This window comes from Amblyomma americanum, chromosome 7 (assembly GCF_052857255.1).
Source record: "Amblyomma americanum isolate KBUSLIRL-KWMA chromosome 7, ASM5285725v1, whole genome shotgun sequence".
NCBI classification, from domain to species: Eukaryota; Metazoa; Arthropoda; class Arachnida; order Ixodida; family Ixodidae; genus Amblyomma; species Amblyomma americanum.
The window spans coordinates 121,059,265-121,077,197 of NC_135503.1; the positions used below are offsets into that span (position 1 = coordinate 121,059,265).

General features: G+C 51.3%; 1 protein-coding gene across 1 annotated transcript; it reads left to right on the top strand.

Moving 5' to 3' along the window:
* The first annotated feature begins 15,769 nt into the window (after positions 1–15,769).
* LOC144097427 (uncharacterized) lies at positions 15,770–17,643 on the top strand. The gene is made up of 3 exons (XM_077630148.1): positions 15,770–16,651; positions 16,847–16,924; positions 17,556–17,643. The coding sequence occupies exons 1-3, from the start codon at positions 16,454–16,456 to the stop codon at positions 17,595–17,597; spliced, it is 318 nt and encodes a 105-aa protein (XP_077486274.1). The 5' UTR covers positions 15,770–16,453; the 3' UTR covers positions 17,598–17,643.
* Positions 17,644–17,933: the final 290 nt, after the last annotated feature.

The following is a 17,933-nucleotide window of genomic DNA, read 5'->3' on the forward strand; positions in this document are numbered from 1 at the left end:
GCAATCGTTTGCGGTGCATCCACCTTCATGTCACAGCTTGCGCTGACGAACTGACATCATGACACGGAGAAGGTAGCGACGTCAGCCTCTTTCCTGTCAAAAAATGCGCCGGAGTAAGAATTTCGGGGTCTTCTGGCGACGAAGAAATGTAGGTTAGGTGGCGGGAGTTAACAATGCTTTCCACCTCCTGCAGTACTGTTATAAGCTGTTCGAAGGTGAGTCTTGCCTGGTGTAGCATTTTACGGAAGCAAACTTTCACAGTCCTCACCATCCTTTCCCAGAATCCACCCCACCATGCTGCTCTTTCCACGATGAATTTCCATTTGATGCGGGTCTTGGAACAGTGGCCGTGGAAATTTCCGCCAAACAAGGAGTCTCTCAATGCGGCAATTTCTTTAGAGGCGCTCTGAAAGGTTTTGGCGTTGTCAGTGCATATCAGTGATGGCAGTCCTCGCCGGAAAGCCAGTAGGAACATTTCGGATGATAGGTTCGAGACAAGCTCCAGATGAACTGCTCTCTGATATGCTTGGGTATCGGGACCGAGCTCTTAACCGCATGACGATGAACTCTGCAGACGACGGAGGGAAGCCTTCAGGAGGGTTGGAAAACTTGAAGGTTTATTTACATATTTACATGAGAAGCAGGGAGACCAAAAGTCAGAGATGAAGTGCCGTGAAACCAGCCAAATCGCGGCTTAAATACAGTGGATATTCCCTAGGCACCTAGCTAGGGAAACCGGTGGCTAATCAAGCGTCCAATGGGCAGACACACTCTTCATAGTCTCTTCCCTAACCTCGTGACCGCTCCGCCCCCACAAACACGTGCACAGGCGATAAGGAATCCTGGCGCCTTGAGGTCCTGGAATGCCTGTTTCCGACCGGTTGAGCAGGTGCATAAGGTCGTTGGCTTAGCAGGCGGTGACCCCCCTCCGTGGGAAAGAGGCGTCCTGGAATGTGGTTTCCGACGAGTTGATCATGTGCATAAGGTCGTTGGCTTTGTAGGCGGTGATTCCCTCCGTGGAAAGATGCGTCCTGACGGCCCCGGCATTCCAGAGGGTAAGATGAATCAGCCGTGTCCGCCCCCGCTTTGTCTGGCCGCGCAAGTGCAAGCGAACTAGGCGGGTCCGGCGCCTTTGTTCAGGTCTTTCTGCCGGTCCACGTGAGGGGCGCAGTTCGGGAGAAACGCCGCATTCCATACTCCGGACGAAGGGATGAGAGGCATTTCGTCACAGCTCACCGTCGCCAGGAGCCGTTCCTAATCCTCTTCTCAGGACGACAACACATTTGGTCAAACATAGTTCGATGGCGCCTGCCGGCTCGTCTGTTCCCGCGGTCGGGGACTCCCGATCACAACATCTCGTAATTGCGCAAGTGAAGAGAGCAATGTAAGATTTGGCGACCGTGTCCGTGCTCTTAGTGAAGAGCGGCCCGGCGAAGTCTATGCCAACCACTTGAAACGGTTCAGAACGGCCAACTCTTTCTGTTGGTAAGGGCGCTGTGGGAGCTTCTCCAGGCTTCGCGCGACCTTTAAGGCTAATGTTGCATTTGTTTACAACCCTTTTTACTTGTTGAAGTCCTCGTAGGATCCAAAACCTCTCTCTCACTTCTGTGAGGGTGTCTCTAGAGCCGCCGTGTAATGTTCGTAAATAAGCGCCTCGAATAACGAGCTCCGTGAACGGATGGCTGGGAGCGAGGAGCAGTGGATTCTTCACCTCTTCATTCTCGTCAGAGAGTGCAGTCGCCCTCCCCACTCGTAGCAGTCCCTCAGGGTCCAAAATGGGGCTGCTGTAAGCTTGATTGGGATTTCAATGAGAGTCCTCGGCCAAGACGGGATATGTCATCCCTGTATGCTTCTTCCCGAACGACTTTCAACCAGTATGCTTCGGCCCTTTCTACCTCTTCCGTTGCTAGACAAGAAGAAACTATCCCTGACGGACTCCAGCAAGCACTTATGAATCTGAACACCCAGGCAGTTACCCGTAAAACTCGAAAAAAAATTACTGTGGGGAGCCAGATCCAAAATCGGCATAAACCACCTTACTTGCAGCACCTTTACTGCTTTCCTTTCTTCCGAACTTTCCTCAGTCATTGGGGCGTAACACTCATTCAGAGCTGGCCAGGAATCCTCTCTCTCTGGAAGCCATGACGGTCCAAACCACCCCAGTCGGTCTCCTTGAAGACTCTGTAGAGTCACTCTACGTGTCACACGATCTGTGGGGTTCTGTGAACCGGGGAAATGCTTCCATTGGTCTTTCTCTGTGCTGGTTTGAACCTCGGTCACTCTGTTTCTCACAAGCTGGTTCCCACTGCAAAGGGTTTCCTTTCAACCTATGAAGGGTTATGCTGGAGTCTATACAGTAAATCATTTTCAGTCGACCGGCATACCTCATTAAGCAGCCTTCCAGAAACTTGGCAATCCTAGCACCTAGCAATGCACCCATCAGTTCAAGTCGGGGAAGAGTGATACATTTTAGGGGTGAAACTCGCTTTCGCGAAGATGAGTTCCGTGTGAACGTTGCCGTCGGAGTCCTCTAGTCGCAGGTAGGCGCATGCTCCGTACTCTCGCTGACTGGCGTCGCAGAAGTTGTGCAACTGTACACTCTGCGGTTGAACTACTGGAGCCAAACATCAGGGCACGGTCGGTGAGCAAAAGTCCATTAGCTCCGACATCCAGTCTGCCCATTTTGTGACATCATTGGGCAATTTGTCATCCCAACCAATGTGCCGTTGCCACAATTCCTGAAAGAGGGCCTTGGCTTGTATGGTAAATGGCACAAGCAATCCAAGAGGATCAAATATTCTGGCGATGGTTTGTAGAATAAGTCTTTTTCAGTAGTTCTCTCTGTCCAAAACGCCTGAGAAAGACTTGGTGGCCACGGTGATCGTATCCTCTGCAGGATTCCAAATAAGGTCAAGAATTTTTACTGTACAATTGAGTCATCCCGTCCCACCTGCGACGCAAATAGGTTTTGCAAGGGCTTTGAGTTCGACGACCACTTTCGCAGACTCATTTCGCAAGCTCCAAGAATATCGTTGGCTTGCGCGAAAATCTCCTACGCATCCTTTTCTGTGTCTGCTGAAAACAAAAAGTCGTCGACGTAGAACAACTCCGCCAGAAGCGCACGTATACTCTGCTTTGCCTCCTCAACTGTCTTAAGGTGGTATTGCAGAGTGGCATTTTGCAGTAAAGGGCTAGCCTTGGTGCCAAACGACACACGTTTCATTCGCCACTCTTCTACTTCAGGATCAGGTTCTTCCTCTAAAGGCAAGCCGTTAAACAAGAGAAAGCGCAGGGAGTCTCGGTGCTCTTTTCGGACACTGATTTGCAAGAAGGCCCTCTCAATGTCAACTGTCAAAGCGATCTGATGAAGTCGAAACGAATCCGCAGCTTGACCAGATCCGCTAAAAGACAAGGCCCCTTCTCTAAATGTTTGTTCAGGGAGGAAGACCCCTGTTCATGTGAGGAGGCGTCAAAGACAATGGGTAGCTTTGTCGTTCTTGAGTCGCTGCGCAAAACAGCGTGATGTGGCAAGTAATAAACAAGATAGGTGGCTTGCTCTTCAGGTGTTACACGTTTGGCGTAGCCCATATCTATGTAGCTCCGCATTGTACTTTCATACTCCGCGCCAAATTCCAGTGTGCGCTCAATTCCTTTCCCTAGCTCCTCAGCCGCTTTGGTGCCTGTGAGCGGTTGCCACAAAGCTGTCCTCTGTTTACTTTCTAAGGAAGGGCGACTTCGTAGCAGCCGTTCTTTATTCTGACGTTTCTTTCAAACTGACCAGCAATCGCTTCCGCTTCCTGATTGGGCCCTCCGGTGTGATCTATAATGCCAACGCTTTCCAAGTCCCAGAAGCCTTTCACAAGTCTTTCAGTGCGTTCAAGTACGGTGCTTACCCTGATTACACAGAAGTTGACTGAATTGTCAACTGAGGTGTGGAAGGATATCGGACCCTGAAACATCCAGCCGAAGACCGACCCCAGGGCAGCCAAGTCAGCGTTTTGCTGGGAGCGTTGAATTTCGCCCGTCGTAAATTTCCACAAGTGTTCAGCGCCAATAAGTAGCCCAATTCCGGGTACCGCTGGCATTCCCGGCAATAGAATCTTGTCCGCGATGGGCCGTCCTGTCTCTTCTATTGCTCTTACGAAGTCGTTTTCGACAGGCACCTGGACTATATCGTTGCTGATGAAAGGAACCTCAATGACCTCTATAATGTATTCCTTGTCACTGTACTGGCTGCGAAGACGCACTTCTACTAGACTACGTCTTTCTGTTGCTGATGTGGCTGTCCCGAATGTACTCATCTGGAGAGAGGTCTTTCCACTTTCTTTGAGGTCTAAAAATTGTCCTCACGGATAAAGTTGCGGTTACTTCCGCCATCCACGATGCCTCGAATGTAACCGCGCCTACCTTCTGCAAAAGCCCAAAGCCGGCAGGTTTGCAGAATAATTTCATTGTTGATGGAATTTCGGCTGCTTGCATGCAAGCTGTTCATATCCATTCTTGGAGTCACCTCTAGTTTCTTCGGCTTCCAGTTTGGGTCTCACACTGATAGCACATGTCTGCCACTACACTTTCCGCATTTCAGTCGGCGGCGGCAGTCTTTCGAACGATGTCCTCTCAAGGTACATCGGAAGCAGCGGTTGTCCCTTTTAAGTCTTTGCAATCTTTCCTACCTGTTTATTTCACTGTCGCAATCTGCTGCGCTGTGACTAAGTGAGCCGCAGAAAAAGCACTGTTCCCTCACCTGGGAAGTTGCGTGCAGTACAGCAGACGTCGGCGGCAGAGACAACGATTTCCTTTCGCTTTCCTGTCTGACTCGCTTGTTGTCTCTATTGCCGCCAATACCGCTCTTTTCCCGGCTTTCAACTTCGACTGTCAAAAAAGTTAGGTCTTCCTGCTCACCGTCTGAATGGCTCGTGACAGATGTAGCCTCACCTTTGTGAGTGCTGCTAGCTGAACACGGCCACTCCTTAGTGCTGGCCAGCCGTTTATAATAGCCAGCGACGATGTCAGCACGTAGGGCTTTCGAAAGAATGTCTATCATCAGGGAAGAATAATGTAACGAAGCGTACGTCGGGACGGAACGGTCGCTCCGCCGCCTCGAAGAAGTTGACCAGCAGGTGCCGATGGGTAGCATGAATTAACTTGGTTTATTTAAAATGGGTCCAAAACTATATTTAAGCTGAAAAAACTAATACAAAAAGTCTAAGAGTAAATAATAACGCAGTCAGTCATACCAAGGGGTGCGCAACATCTTCCGAGCAGAGGTCCTGAGCAGCAGGACCGCAGCCGTTCCTCTCTTCTTCGCGCCAAAACCCCCTCTTAAATGCGTTTGCCCAGGATCCTGGGGACACTTTTAGTAACCAATTGGAAATGCTGTTGTCGAAGCCAATGAGAACGATTTCTTTAAAACGAAAGCAGCCAATAGCACGCCGGTGCCCACGAGGTTGTTTACTCGAGAGCACCGCGTAAATCCCACGAAGACGCGCGCATTTCCGCTTGGCACACAGATACAAACACACAAAACGACATCCGAAACACAGGGAACGCAAACCTCCCAGTCGGTGCACCATGCGACCCGCCGTCCGCGCTCTCAGCCCTCGCGGCTCGTCTCCGACGCATCTGGTCCGCCGGGCAGTCTGCTGCCCGAAGCAATCACTTCGCGCGACTCTCCTGGAAACCACGGGGGTCCGCGCGCCCGCTCTGGTGTCTCGGAGACGGCCTTGGGAGACATTGTCCCCCTGCAGGCAGCTAACCGTGCGTCTCAGTGCGTTTTACTCTAAGCATTCGAACAAAGCCGGGGAGGGAGCCGCACAACGCCTCCTCACAAAGAGCCAGAGAGAAAATGGCTCTGCCAAATGTCGGGGTGTGAGCCTCTCTAATGGCTCCCCGCACAGCAGCGAGCACAAAGACAGCAACAGTAGCACCGCGGGTAGAAGAACACTTTCAGCTTTTTGGAAAAACTGGCGCACGAGACCTGCGAAGCTCGCTACGCGACACCTCCCTCCTACGAAAAAAGAGTGTCCCACTCGATTACAGTTCCGTCTATAGAAATTAAACACAACGAAATGATGCCAATAGCTAAGTACAGAGTTCGAAAATGGAATTGGGTCAGCTTGACACGAAGGTAAAATAATACTAAACCCAATAAAATACGTGCGGAATACTAAAACAAGGCACGGAGATGGGAGTAACTTAATATCAGGTCAAACAAATTACAGGCAGGAAGATAGAGAGAAATACGTACAAGCATGAAAATATTGGAAACGCAGTCAAATGTTACATGGCACACTCAAAACGTTCACACAAAGCACACAAAAAATGGGTTCTGGAGAACAGTCAAAGGTGATTAATCCACACTTTCGTCCGCACTGTAGTATATCTCAGTCTCACTATCGTAATCGGTCCTCACTGCTTTGGTCTCAGTTTGAGGTCCCGCATGGCTACTTTGATGTGCCGACTCGGAGTAGGAGTATGCCTCAGTCGCACTTTCACTGGAGGTTTCGTGATCGTTGTTCGTCACTGTCGACGCCACTGCCCGTTTCGGCTTCGCGGAGACACGAACACTGCCTCCTAACTCATGCACACCATCCACACCACAATCGCTGTTTGCTGACTCGTCGTCGGCGTCCTCATCGGAACTAACACGAGTGTGGCAGAGCTTCAGACGTTCAACGTTAACGACGTCTCGCTTGCGGCCGGTGCGACCGACGACCTCCCAGTTGTTCTTGGATACTTTCCGAAGCAGACGGAACGGCCCGTGGTACCGGTGGAGCAGTTTGGTGGTCTTTCCTTTCGCTCGAGAAGGCGTCCATAGGTACACGAGGAATCATACGCTTTTTTGTTCTTTTGCTGCTGCTCCTTCTTGCGCTGAGATACTACCTCGCGCGCCCGGCGGAGCCGGTGTAAAACTTTGTGAGCATCCATTCCGCCCCCGTCAGTCTGTGTGGATCCCAGGGCTACCTCAACAGGAAGTGTTGGCTCTTGTCCGTGCAGAAGGTAAAATGGAGAAAAGCCTGTCGTTTCGTGCTGCGATGAATAATAGGCGAAAAGGACATAAGGCAGGAATTCGTCCCAGTCCCGGTGGTGAGAGGAGACATACATGCTGAGCATGTCGGCGAGCGTGCGGTTGAAACGTTTGCACAAGCCGTTGGTTTGTGGGTGGTACGCTGTTGTTTTAGCGTGGTCCGTACCCATGGCTTTAAATATCTCCTCAATTACGGAAGCGACAAAGTGCTGTCCGCGGTCCGTAATGATGCGGTCTGGAGCTCCGTGGCGTAGGACGATCTCTCGCACAAAGCCCTGCGCGGCTTCAGCAGCTGTGGCTGCTGGGCATGCTACTGCTTCAACCCACTTCGTGTGGTAATCGGTCATCACGAGGATGTAGCGGTTCCCGGAGTGACTCTTTGTAAACGGCCCCAAGAAATCCATTCCCACTTGCTGAAATGGCCTTCCTACCGGCGGAATAGGCTGGAGAAATCCGACTGGTCTGCCAGGTAGGGCTTTCCGCGTCTGGCAGTCGGGGCAAGAGAGCACATAGTTTGTCACCTGTGCGAACATCTTAGGCCAGAAGAAGCGCCTCCGTACCTTCTCCCATGTGCGCTTGACTCCGAGGTGGCCTGCCGTGAGATCGTCGTGGCAGCTCCTTAATACCTCAGTCCGCAAGCCTTTTGGTACGACCAGAGCATCGTAGTCTTCCTGGTATCCCTGTGCCCGCCTGTGCAATACACCATCGATTATCCGAAAGCACCGTGCCGTTCTTCTCAGTGTTCTGGCAACGGGTGAATTCGGGTTCTCGAGATGTTGTATCATCTCTTTGATCCAAGGGTCTTCCCTCTGCTTCCCACCTATATCCACGCGACCCAGCACAAGCAGCAGTGTAAAGTTGACTTCACTAACCGGTGCCGGCTCGTGTGGCAGGCGAGAAAGGGTGTCGGCGTTTGCGTTCTTCAAACCGGGGCGGTGTTTTAGGCTCATGTCGAACTCCTGTAATAGCAGGGACCATCGCATGAGGCCTCCGTTCGGATTTTTGACGTGCATCAGCCATGCGAGGCGGGCGTGGTCGGTAACCACGGTGAAGTTGCTTCCAAAGATGTACGGCCGGAACTGCTTACAGGCGTACACAACAGCCAGACATTCCTTTTCTGTTGTGCTGTAATTAGCCTCGGCGTTGTTGAGATGACGACTGGCGTATGCGATAACATGTTCCATACCGTCGTCTCTCTGCACCAGCACGGCACCAATATCGTAGTCGGAGGCATCCGTATGGATTTCGATGGGCTTGACTGGCTGGAATTGACGCAGAACTGGCGCTGTAGTAAGTTTTTCTTTTAGCGTCTGCATTGCCGCCTCGCACACCGTGTCCCACTCAAAAGAAACATTTTTTCTTGTCAGATTAGTCAAAGGTCGGGAGATTAGGGAGAAGTCTTTGATGAAACGCCTATAATAATTGCAGACGCCCAGGAAACTCTGTACACCTTTCTTGTTTTTCGGAGCTTGGAGCTTTTCAATCGCGGCTATTTTCTCTGGATCTGGCCTGATGTTGTCACCAGTCAGCACGTGCCCGAGATATCTAATTTCTTCGTGAGCAAAGCTCAGGTTTTAGACGCAGGTTGGCTTCATCTAGAGCGCTTACCACCTTCTCCAAGTCCTCTAGGGGCTTTTCCATGGTCTTTTAAAAAATGACAATGTCATCCATGTAAGCCAGACACACCCTCCAGAGAAGGCCGCTCAAAACTTTGTTTATCATCCTCTGGAAGGTCGCGGTGGCGTTGCAGAGGCCGAAAGGAACGACATTAAACTCGTATAGACCAGAGCAGCAGGCAAATGCTGTCTTCGGCTTGTCCTCTTCGCGGATTCCTACCTGCCAATAGCCTCTGGTGAGGTCGAGTGTTGTGAAATATCGAGACCCTTGCAGCAGATCCAGGATGTCATCGATCCGCGGCAGTGGGTGCACATCTTTCTTGGTCACCGAGTTAACACTTCGGAAATCGACGCAGAAACGCCAACCTCCCTGCGGCTTCTTTACGAGAACGACGGGCGACGACCAGGGACTCCACCCTGAAGCATTTCCTCTACTTGCGTTTGAATTACTTTTCTCTCGAACGGTGAGTGGCGGTACCGGTGCTGACGAATGGGTGTCGAATTTCCCGTGTCGATAGTATGCTCCGCTACGTGAGTGCGTTGAATAGGGTTGTGCTCACCGGTAAACAGATGACTGAATTTCTGAATAAGGGACAAGAGCTCACCCCTCTCAGATGGCGTCAGGTGTGGCCCAGTCTCGACGTCGAAGTCCCCCGTCGTGGAGGGGTCGTGCGGCACGGCGAGTCCGAGTTGCGCCTCATGTAGGGATGTGGCCCAGCCAATTTTCGTCTCGCGATGCACCACTATCTGCGACAAGGTAGGATAAGCAACACGGACAGTTCCGATCCCACCGACCACGTTCATTACGGTCCGCGCCACCTGCAGTCCACTCCTAAGGGTTGAGTTCGGCTCGACGAGTTGAATTCCATTTCTCGGAACGCGTACCCTCAGAATGGCTTCCGTACGAGGCTCGATGCGAACTCGGTCCTCACTTCGTGCCGTGACAATGTTTGTCTGCGATTGCACGCCAGCGTCGAGTTGCAGCCGGTATACGTCGCTCCCGATCTTTAGTTATTTTTGGCGAAAGTCAATGAGCATGTTCGCCTACCGGCCAAATGGGAGCCCACCCAACAATTCGTACGGGCAGTCCTTGAGAACGAGGAATTTTACGCTGAATTGGGCTGATCCGAATTGTAGTAGTACTTCTGTTTCTCCCGCCGGTGACAAGTCTCCGCCGATTCCTTTGACGAAGGCGGTGCTCTCAGTTGGTTTGACTTCTGAACAAATTTTAGCAGCGAATTTAGAAGACATTATGTTTACGGAGGCGCCTGTGTCAATGATAAGGGTGGCCTTCGAGTTATTTGCCTCGACTTGCACTGTGAGGAGCTGGTTTTATTTATTTATTTATTTATTTCAGTACCCTCAGGGCCCGAGGGCATTACAGAGGGGAGTGGGGTACAACAGACAAAATAACAAAGGAACAGCAGTAACAAGTAACACAAAAATGTGAACAAGAATATGGCTCGCGCAAATCAGTAGGTTACAGCAAATACAATCAAACAAATTAACAGTCATTTAACACGAAATTATAAGCAAAGAATAAAAGTAAGCATAAAAGTAAGCATACCACGCAAACAAGCATACCACGCAGACCAGGTCTGTTTGAAGTACCACATAAGCTGAAAAGAATAAACGGCAGGGCGCAAGAATTACATGTACTATGTTACCATCAAGTTAGTTAAGGCCGATTTAAAAACAGAATGGTCACGTATTTCGACGACCGATCGGGGAAGTTGATTCCATTGTGCCGATGTGCTGGGGATGAATGAGTTGAAAAAGTGGTTTGTTTGGCATGAAAGAATACCAACTTTATGACGATGATCGATCCGAGCTGAAACGTAGCAAGGTGGCGTTATAAATTTTCTCTTAAGGATGGGGTTATCGTATTAAATTTTATGGAATAGACAAAGGCGGGATATATTTCTACGTTGCGACAGTAGCGGGAGTGATAAGCTTGATTTCATGGCGCTGACACTAGAGTTACGGTGATAATTCGAAAGAATGAAACGGGCCGCACGGTTCTGTATAGATTCGAGTTGGTATATTAGTGTCTCTTGATAGGAGTCCCAGATAGATGCAGCATATTCTAGTTTACTACGAACCAACGACTTGTAGAGAAGCAGTTTTACGGAGCTAGAAGAAAGAATAAAGTTACGGCGTATGTAGCCCAGCATGCGGTTAGCGTTATTGCTTACATAGTCTATGTGTACTTTCCAAGAAAGATTATAAAAGAAATGAAGACACCTAAATATTTCGCTCATCACGCACACAGGTCGGCAGGGCTGACCACCTAGGCCCTGCCGTTCCCGTTTCTCAAGTTGGGAGCTTGCTCGTCGCGTACATTTCTTTGCTCGCGGTCCTCGTCTCTCCATCGCTGGCGACACTGTCGAGAAATGTGGCCGTTTCGGTTGCAGTAGCGGCATCGCGGTCGTCCGTCGTCGGCACGCATCGTTCTCGGCGGCCATGGCACACGATTGCGAAATATTTCTTCTTCAATTGCCTTGAGGCGCCCGGATAATGACTCAAGGGATGCGGCGATCGCCTTGAATTCTTGCTCACCTTCGACTCTTCGTTGCTGACGGTAGGATGCAGCAGTGCAGGTGGGAAGTAGGTGGGGCTGCCCAGGCGCAGGAACAGGATCGGTGGTGGCGCTGTTGGATGTTGCATGGATGTTCGAATTCCAGGCACCTGTTGGCAGGTAGGTGGTGCTCGCTGGGGTCGGCAGCAGCCGAGAAGCAAGACCCATCAGCGTGGCCTGACTGAGACGCTGCAGTATTTGTAAGAAGTCTGCGCAGGTGGTCGGGTTGGAAATTATCATTTTCTCCATAGTCGCTGGTTGGAGGCCCCGCAGCAAATGACGCAGTCGGTCTTCTTCCGGCATCTTTGGGTCGACCCTAGCGCACAGCTGCATCACATCATAGACGTACTGTTCTGGGGACTCTGTAGGAAGCTGCATTCGATTCTGTAGCCGGAGATAGGCGATCTCCGCAGCGTGGCGGCTGCTGAAGCAGGCCTTGAGCTTCGCCGCCCAATCACTCCACGAACTTGGCGCACCGGTAAGTAGTTGCGTTGTGTACCACTTCTTCGCGTCCCCGTCAAGAGCAAGGTAAAGGTGTCGCTGTCCCAGCAGTTCAAAGATGCGACGTGTTCGTAGCAGGTCAGCCATTCCGCACCGGACTCCTCCGGGGTTCCCTTGAATACCGGCGGGGCGATGGACGGTCTCGATTGAGGGCTCGTCATTGTAGCGAAGTCTGCTAACGTCTGGCCTGGCTCACTTCTAAGGTTGGGGCGCATTTCCAGTAGAGCGGGGTCGTCGCTACCCCGCAACCTCCACCACTTGTAACGGTGCGTACGTCGGGACGGAACGGCTGCTCCGCCGCCTCGAAGAAGTTGACCAGCAGTTGCCGATGGGTAGCATGAATTAACTTGGTTTATTTAAAATGGGTCCAAAACATTATTTAAGCTGAAAAAACTAATACAAAAAGTCTAATAGTAAATAATAACGCAGTCAGTCATACCAAGGGGTGCGCAACATCTTCCGAGCAGAGGTCCTGAGCAGCAGGACCGCAGCCGTTCCTCTCTTCTTCGCGCCAAAAGCCCCTCTTAAATGCGTTTGCCCAGGATCCTGGGGACACTTTTAGTAACCAATTGGAAATGCTGTTGTCGAAGCCAATGAGAACGATTTCTTTAAAACGAAAGCAGCCAATAGCACGCCGGTGCCCACGAGGTTGTTTACTCGAGAGCACCGCGTAAATTCCACGAAGACGCGCGCATTTCCGCTTGGCACACAGATACAAACACACAAAACGACATCCGAAACACAGGGAACGCAAACCTCCCAGTCGGTGCACCATGCGACCCGCCGTCCGCGCTCTCAGCCCTCGCGGCTCGTCTCCGACGCATCTGGTCCGCCGGGCAGTCTGCTGCCCGAAGCAATCACTTCGCGCGACTCCCCTGGAAACCACGGGGGTCCGCGCGCCCGCTCTGGTGTCTCGGACACGGCCTTGGGAGACATTGTCCCCCTGCAGGCAGCTAACCGTGCGTCTCAGTGCGTTTTACTCTAACTAAGCATTCGAACAAAGCCGGGGAGGGAGCCGCACAACGCCTGCTCACAAAGAGCCAGAGAAAAAACGGCTCTGCCAAATGTCGGGGTGTGAGCCTCTCTAATGGCTCCCCGCACAGCAGCGAGCACAAAGACAGCAACAGAGCAACAGTAGCACCGCGGGTAGAAGAACACATTCAGCTTGTTGGAAAAACTGGCGCACGAAAGCTGCGAAGCTCGCTACGCGACAATAAGTTGTCGAGCTCACCTTCAGCCGATTCCGCCCGTGCGCATGGCATTGAACGTGATCCACGAGCTTCCGCGGGCCTCGCACGTCGTCCGATGATGGTACGGACGGCAGCGATCTCAGCTGGGCAAGGTGCTCCTGGATAATCTGCCGGGTGTCGCCAAAGCGCTTGGACAGATTGTTTACGGCAACGTCGTAGCACTCCCCTGTCGCCAGTAATCCGGCTATCGATGACGCTGCCACTCCGATGTCGCTGCCACTCCGCTCAGAAGGCTTCTCAAGTAATGAAACTTTTCTCGCTATGTGAAGTTTCCATTCTCATCAACGGCTTCTTTAAACTGCTTCCAAAAATTGCGCCACTGTGGAAGCTCACCGTTGAAGGTCTGCAGCTGAAGGGTGGGCAGCTTGACTGCACTGCGATGAACAGCTTCGCCGCCGCCATGTTGGCTTCCTCGTTGTGGCTGTGCCGGCTGTGTAGCCAATAGGCGAGGAGCTCTCAGCAGTTCAGCTTTTTTCGCCTAGAGCTGTCCAAGCATGCCCTTGTCTGCGTCCTAGTACCGCATGACCGTCTCAAACTCAGAAGCGAAGTCTTATTCAGCAACGGAGTCTTCCAATTCGGCGTTCAGCCTCACAACTCGTTGTTGCCTGCAAGTCTTTCGATTAGGGAGCACAGTTTTTCGATGTCTGTCGTGCCCAAAGCTGCCTTGGCCTCGTTTATCCGTTTGGTATTTTGCTGTCAACGCGCTGTTATCTTTTCTTTCGATCTCTGCATGATTGCGCAGAACACAGACCGTGGGGTCACTCACTTTCTCCGTTATCGTCGCAGCCTGGTTCCTGCTTTCAGAAGTTCTCCAAGTCCTGGAGATTGCAGCTCCCGGGTTTCGGTACCATGTTGTTGAGAAATTGTGGGAGAGTCGAATCGTGCGACGGTGAATATTCCGGAAACAATGACAACTCGGAGACGCATTCTTTAACAGACAAGGAAATCTGTATTGAGTTTACGGATACACAAAGAGTGGTCAGACGGAACACCCGACACAAACGCCTCTCTTCTTTCCCGTCTAAGAAGCCACTGTGTTGCCGAGAGTCCGAGAGGCCCGGCCGCTTTCAGCTGCACCCGGCCGTTTCGCTGCCCAACTCGCCTCCAGGGCGCCGCCGTCGAAACCCGACCCCGGGCCAGACACCGGCGATCCAAAAACTGGGAGTGCCACCGCACTGCGGCACACGGGCGACGAGAAACACAGGCAGTAGTAAACGATGCCATTCGTGCAAGACGCACACTCTCCCCCCCCCCCCCCAAAAAAAAGACAATACACAACACGCTTCGCGCGGTGACAGAAGAAACGAGGCCCGCTTCAGCATCGCCCGTGTTGCTACCGGTCGCATTTCTCCTGCAGCGGGACAGTGGCACGAGCTCAAAGGAGACGAAAACGCTGGAGTTAGTGAAATAATACCGACATTTTCGATAGTTTGTGCAGCTTCCTGGAAAAGTTGCGAGTCGGCGCTAGTGGTGTCTGCTCTTTGCGTCGGTCGTCTTTTTGCGCAGCGTTGTCTCTCCAATGTTGAAGGCACAGTTGTAATTTTTTTTTCTCACCAATACGGGCTCCGGAGACGTACACGATGGAGATGCAGGAACCTACGTCATCCTTGTCGCATCGCGTGTCCGTCGTCGAGTCAACGCGCACTGACAGAGAAAGACAGGACATTTTATTTACGAGTTTAACATTAATAACAGTGACCGACTAAGAGCGCGTTCGCAATGTGAGATGGAAATGGTGCGAAGTTAATCCTAATTGATGTCCTTCGCAACGTCTTCTTTCGCGCATTTGGCTGAAACATGCAATCGCAATACATTGGTTAATTTAGGCTTGTCGACATCCCGGAGATAGAAAGGCGTCAGTGAATATAACGTGCAGTGTACAGACGTGATCCCACAGGCCATTAAAAAAGATTTTTGCTTCGAACCGTAGGTGGTTTATTATTGATTTTTAGTTACAAACAGGCTAACAGCCATTTAAGTGGCGTGTGGCTGCAAAGCAGGACCAAAACAAATACATCATGAACCAAAATGATATCCGAAAAAGGGTTTAAGCATCCCACATTGGTACTTCAATAAATCGCAAATTGTTCGTTGCCGTCAATAGCATGAAGCAAGATGGTTTCTATCTCCAGATATTAAGGAAATACATGATTGAATAATAAAAAAAAATCAACCGGATCGGTCAAAAGCTGCAGTACCTGCCTTGTGAAAACCTCAGTATGTCCAGAAGATTCCAAATTCGACCTCCGTTCTGAAACAGCTTTACGGGCTTTGGGAGCAAAATAAAAACGCCCCTCCAGAACGGGCTTAATAATTGCTCAAATCGAAGAAATGAACTAAAGTTTGAAGACTTTCTTTGCCGAAAGGAAACAGCGGAAAAGAACGGAAAAGAGGTGAGGTACGGCGTATAACACCTGTATTCGCGCGGAAAAAGGCTACGTGCGCTCACGCACACACACGCGCTGTGAAACACACCAACAAGCAAAAAGATGTTTAAAAGAAAACGAAAAATTCCCTCTGTTCGGGAAAACAAGCGACCTGCTCAGCGTAAACAATTGAGTTAGCCGAGCAAATCGGCAACTGAAAGGAACCGCAGCCTATCCAAGGGCTGGGACCGCTTTAGTTTTTTTTTCTGTTGTTCGACGTGTCGGGGCTCGCGAACTTAGCAGCCCCACTCAGTCGAGCTGTTAAGGGTGAAAGGAAGAAGCCAAAACGAAATCCGAGATTATAGCCGAGGAAGATGAAAGTGCCTGGGCTGTACATCTGTCTCCATCAGCTTTAACACGCTGCCGAGATCGAGTGGCGCAGTCGATACCGTATTTTTTCTACGGCTCTCGCTGGCTGCAATGCTTACCACTAGTGCACGCGTACTCGACCAATTAGCCACACCCCACAACCACTTTGGCAATGTCCAGCGCTGTAAACGCCGTTGTAAGCTCCTCCCTCTGTACATATTCTCTGCTGACAGTTCGCTTGTGAACAAAAAACAGGTTTTCTAAAATGCAGGCTGTCGCTACATACACCAACGAGAACTCGAAGCCCCCAAAGCCATGTAATTGAGAAGCGTTTGCGGGTCGGTAGGCTGGAAACGCCGATTGGTCGGCGGGAAGCGTGTCTGCGTGACGTTTTTTTCGCTTCGCCCTCGTTCTCAACCGGATGTGGGGTCGCCGCGCCTCTCTCGGCCTGTCCCTAGAGGGCCTAGGGAATCGCTAGTGCCGGCCGGCCGTCCGCCGCGCGTGCGTGGTCCGCGGGCATTCTCTTCGTGAGGCGGCGCCGCGCGCGTTTCGGAAGCTGTCCAGGTATGGCTTTTTTGCGTGGTACGCTCGTCAGCGACAGCCAGCTGAAATTTCTGTACAGTTCTTGCTTTCACGACATTGCGACGACCCCCAAAAGGCGCTGACCCGCGAGAAATCGCCAGCGACATAAAGGTACGCATTTTAACTCAAATTTCGCTTCATGAAGTGCTGTACCGCTTACCTACATGCCTTCCGCATTCCAGGACCTCGTTTTTCTGCTGCAAGAGTACGTTGCTAGTGTCGTGCAGGTGTTCAAAGTTTTGCAACGCCATTACGACGACCCACATAAGGTGCGGTTTGAGGACCGCCGGCGTCGCCAGCTGAACCGCCGTCTGACAGCCACGATGAAGCGCTTGTCGGGCGTGCACGTTCTCAACCCTGAGGTAAGGGTTGAACAACGTTTTCGCAAGTTTTCTCGTGCAGAACTCACCAAATTGCGGCACTTGTAACGTCACTTTTTTGCAGCATCGTTTCCTGGATGCTTCTAGCAAGCCGATACTGTCCTTATTTGCCGCGGGCCGATACCATGTGGCGAGAGGGCGGGGCATCGACCCCAGTGCGCCTTTGTTCCTTTGCAGTGGCAAGTCCAGGGTAAAAGTGGCCACGATAATTCTTCCACTACAATCTGCCTTATAGGATCGCTATCAGCTGCAACGGTAAGTCCAGAAGTTCCGACTCGCGCAATGTGGAAATCGAGCCTGGCCTAAGTATCCAGCATTCACCCAGTGCAGTGCAGCTTTGTTTAATTCCTTAGAGACTTCTCGCGTTTTGTCGAAATCGACGGCAGCCGTGAAAATTTACATATTATACCTCGCTACAGCATTATCCCAGCGCAGCGCGCCTTTGTTTCTTTGCGTTGGCAAGCGTTAGAAGCGCGCGCAGTCTCGCGCTTTGCCCAAGTCGACTCTAAAACTCGCGCTAGGCCTCGTTGCCTGGTTGACAAAGTGCACGGCTTTGTTCCTTTCAATGGCAAGCCTCTGCCACTACAGTCGGCGGCCTTAGTTTTTATGATCGCTGTCAGCTTCAACAGCAAGTCCAAGAAAAGTTATGACGATCGCGCGGTGTGGAAATCGGCGGTAGAGACAAAAAACTTGTGCTTGTAGCTGCAGACTTACCCAGCTCCAGTGCGCCTTTGTTTATTTCTGTAGCGACTACCCGCGCTTTGTAGAAATCGACGCCAGCCGTGAAATTTTACATATTAGACCTCGCTACAGCATTAGCCCAGCGTAGCGCGCCTTCGTTTCTTTGCGTTCTACCTTGTTTGCTCGTCACTTTTGTTCTTTTCAGTCGTTTCCTGAATCTGTCCAAAGAGCCGGGCTAGGTGGATGATTGTTCGCCGTCAGTGGAACCACATGGCGATCGCACTGCTTACAGCACAACTTTGGTCCCTGTGTTTTTTAAATAAAAACATCAGATGTCGAAGGTCATGGTCGTGTCCGAGGATTGCTTCGACAGCTGGGGCAAAATCATGGGGACCGCGCACGCTGTGTCGTCGCTGCCAAGTGAAGAGACACAAAACGGCTGTCAACCTTAATAAAGGCCCTTCTCGGGGCCGCCTCAGTGTTTCCTGGCAGATCACACGCTTTTCACCCTGTGCACATGTTCTCATTTCCAATTAAATAGGTCCTTAAAACCCTGCAGAAAGCTTGAATCAGGAACTGCTAA

Bases quoted from the DNA above. Each gene is read 5' to 3' on its own strand.
- LOC144097427 (XM_077630148.1), top strand. From the start codon at position 16,454: ATGCCTTCCGCATTCCAGGACCTCGTTTTTCTGCTGCAAGAGTACGTT. The intron at 16,652-16,846 runs GTAAGGGTTGAA...GTTCCTTTGCAG, and splicing joins TGCACGTTCTCAACCCTGAG to TGGCAAGTCCAGGGTAAAAG. The intron at 16,925-17,555 runs GTAAGTCCAGAA...TGTTCTTTTCAG, and splicing joins GATCGCTATCAGCTGCAACG to TCGTTTCCTGAATCTGTCCA.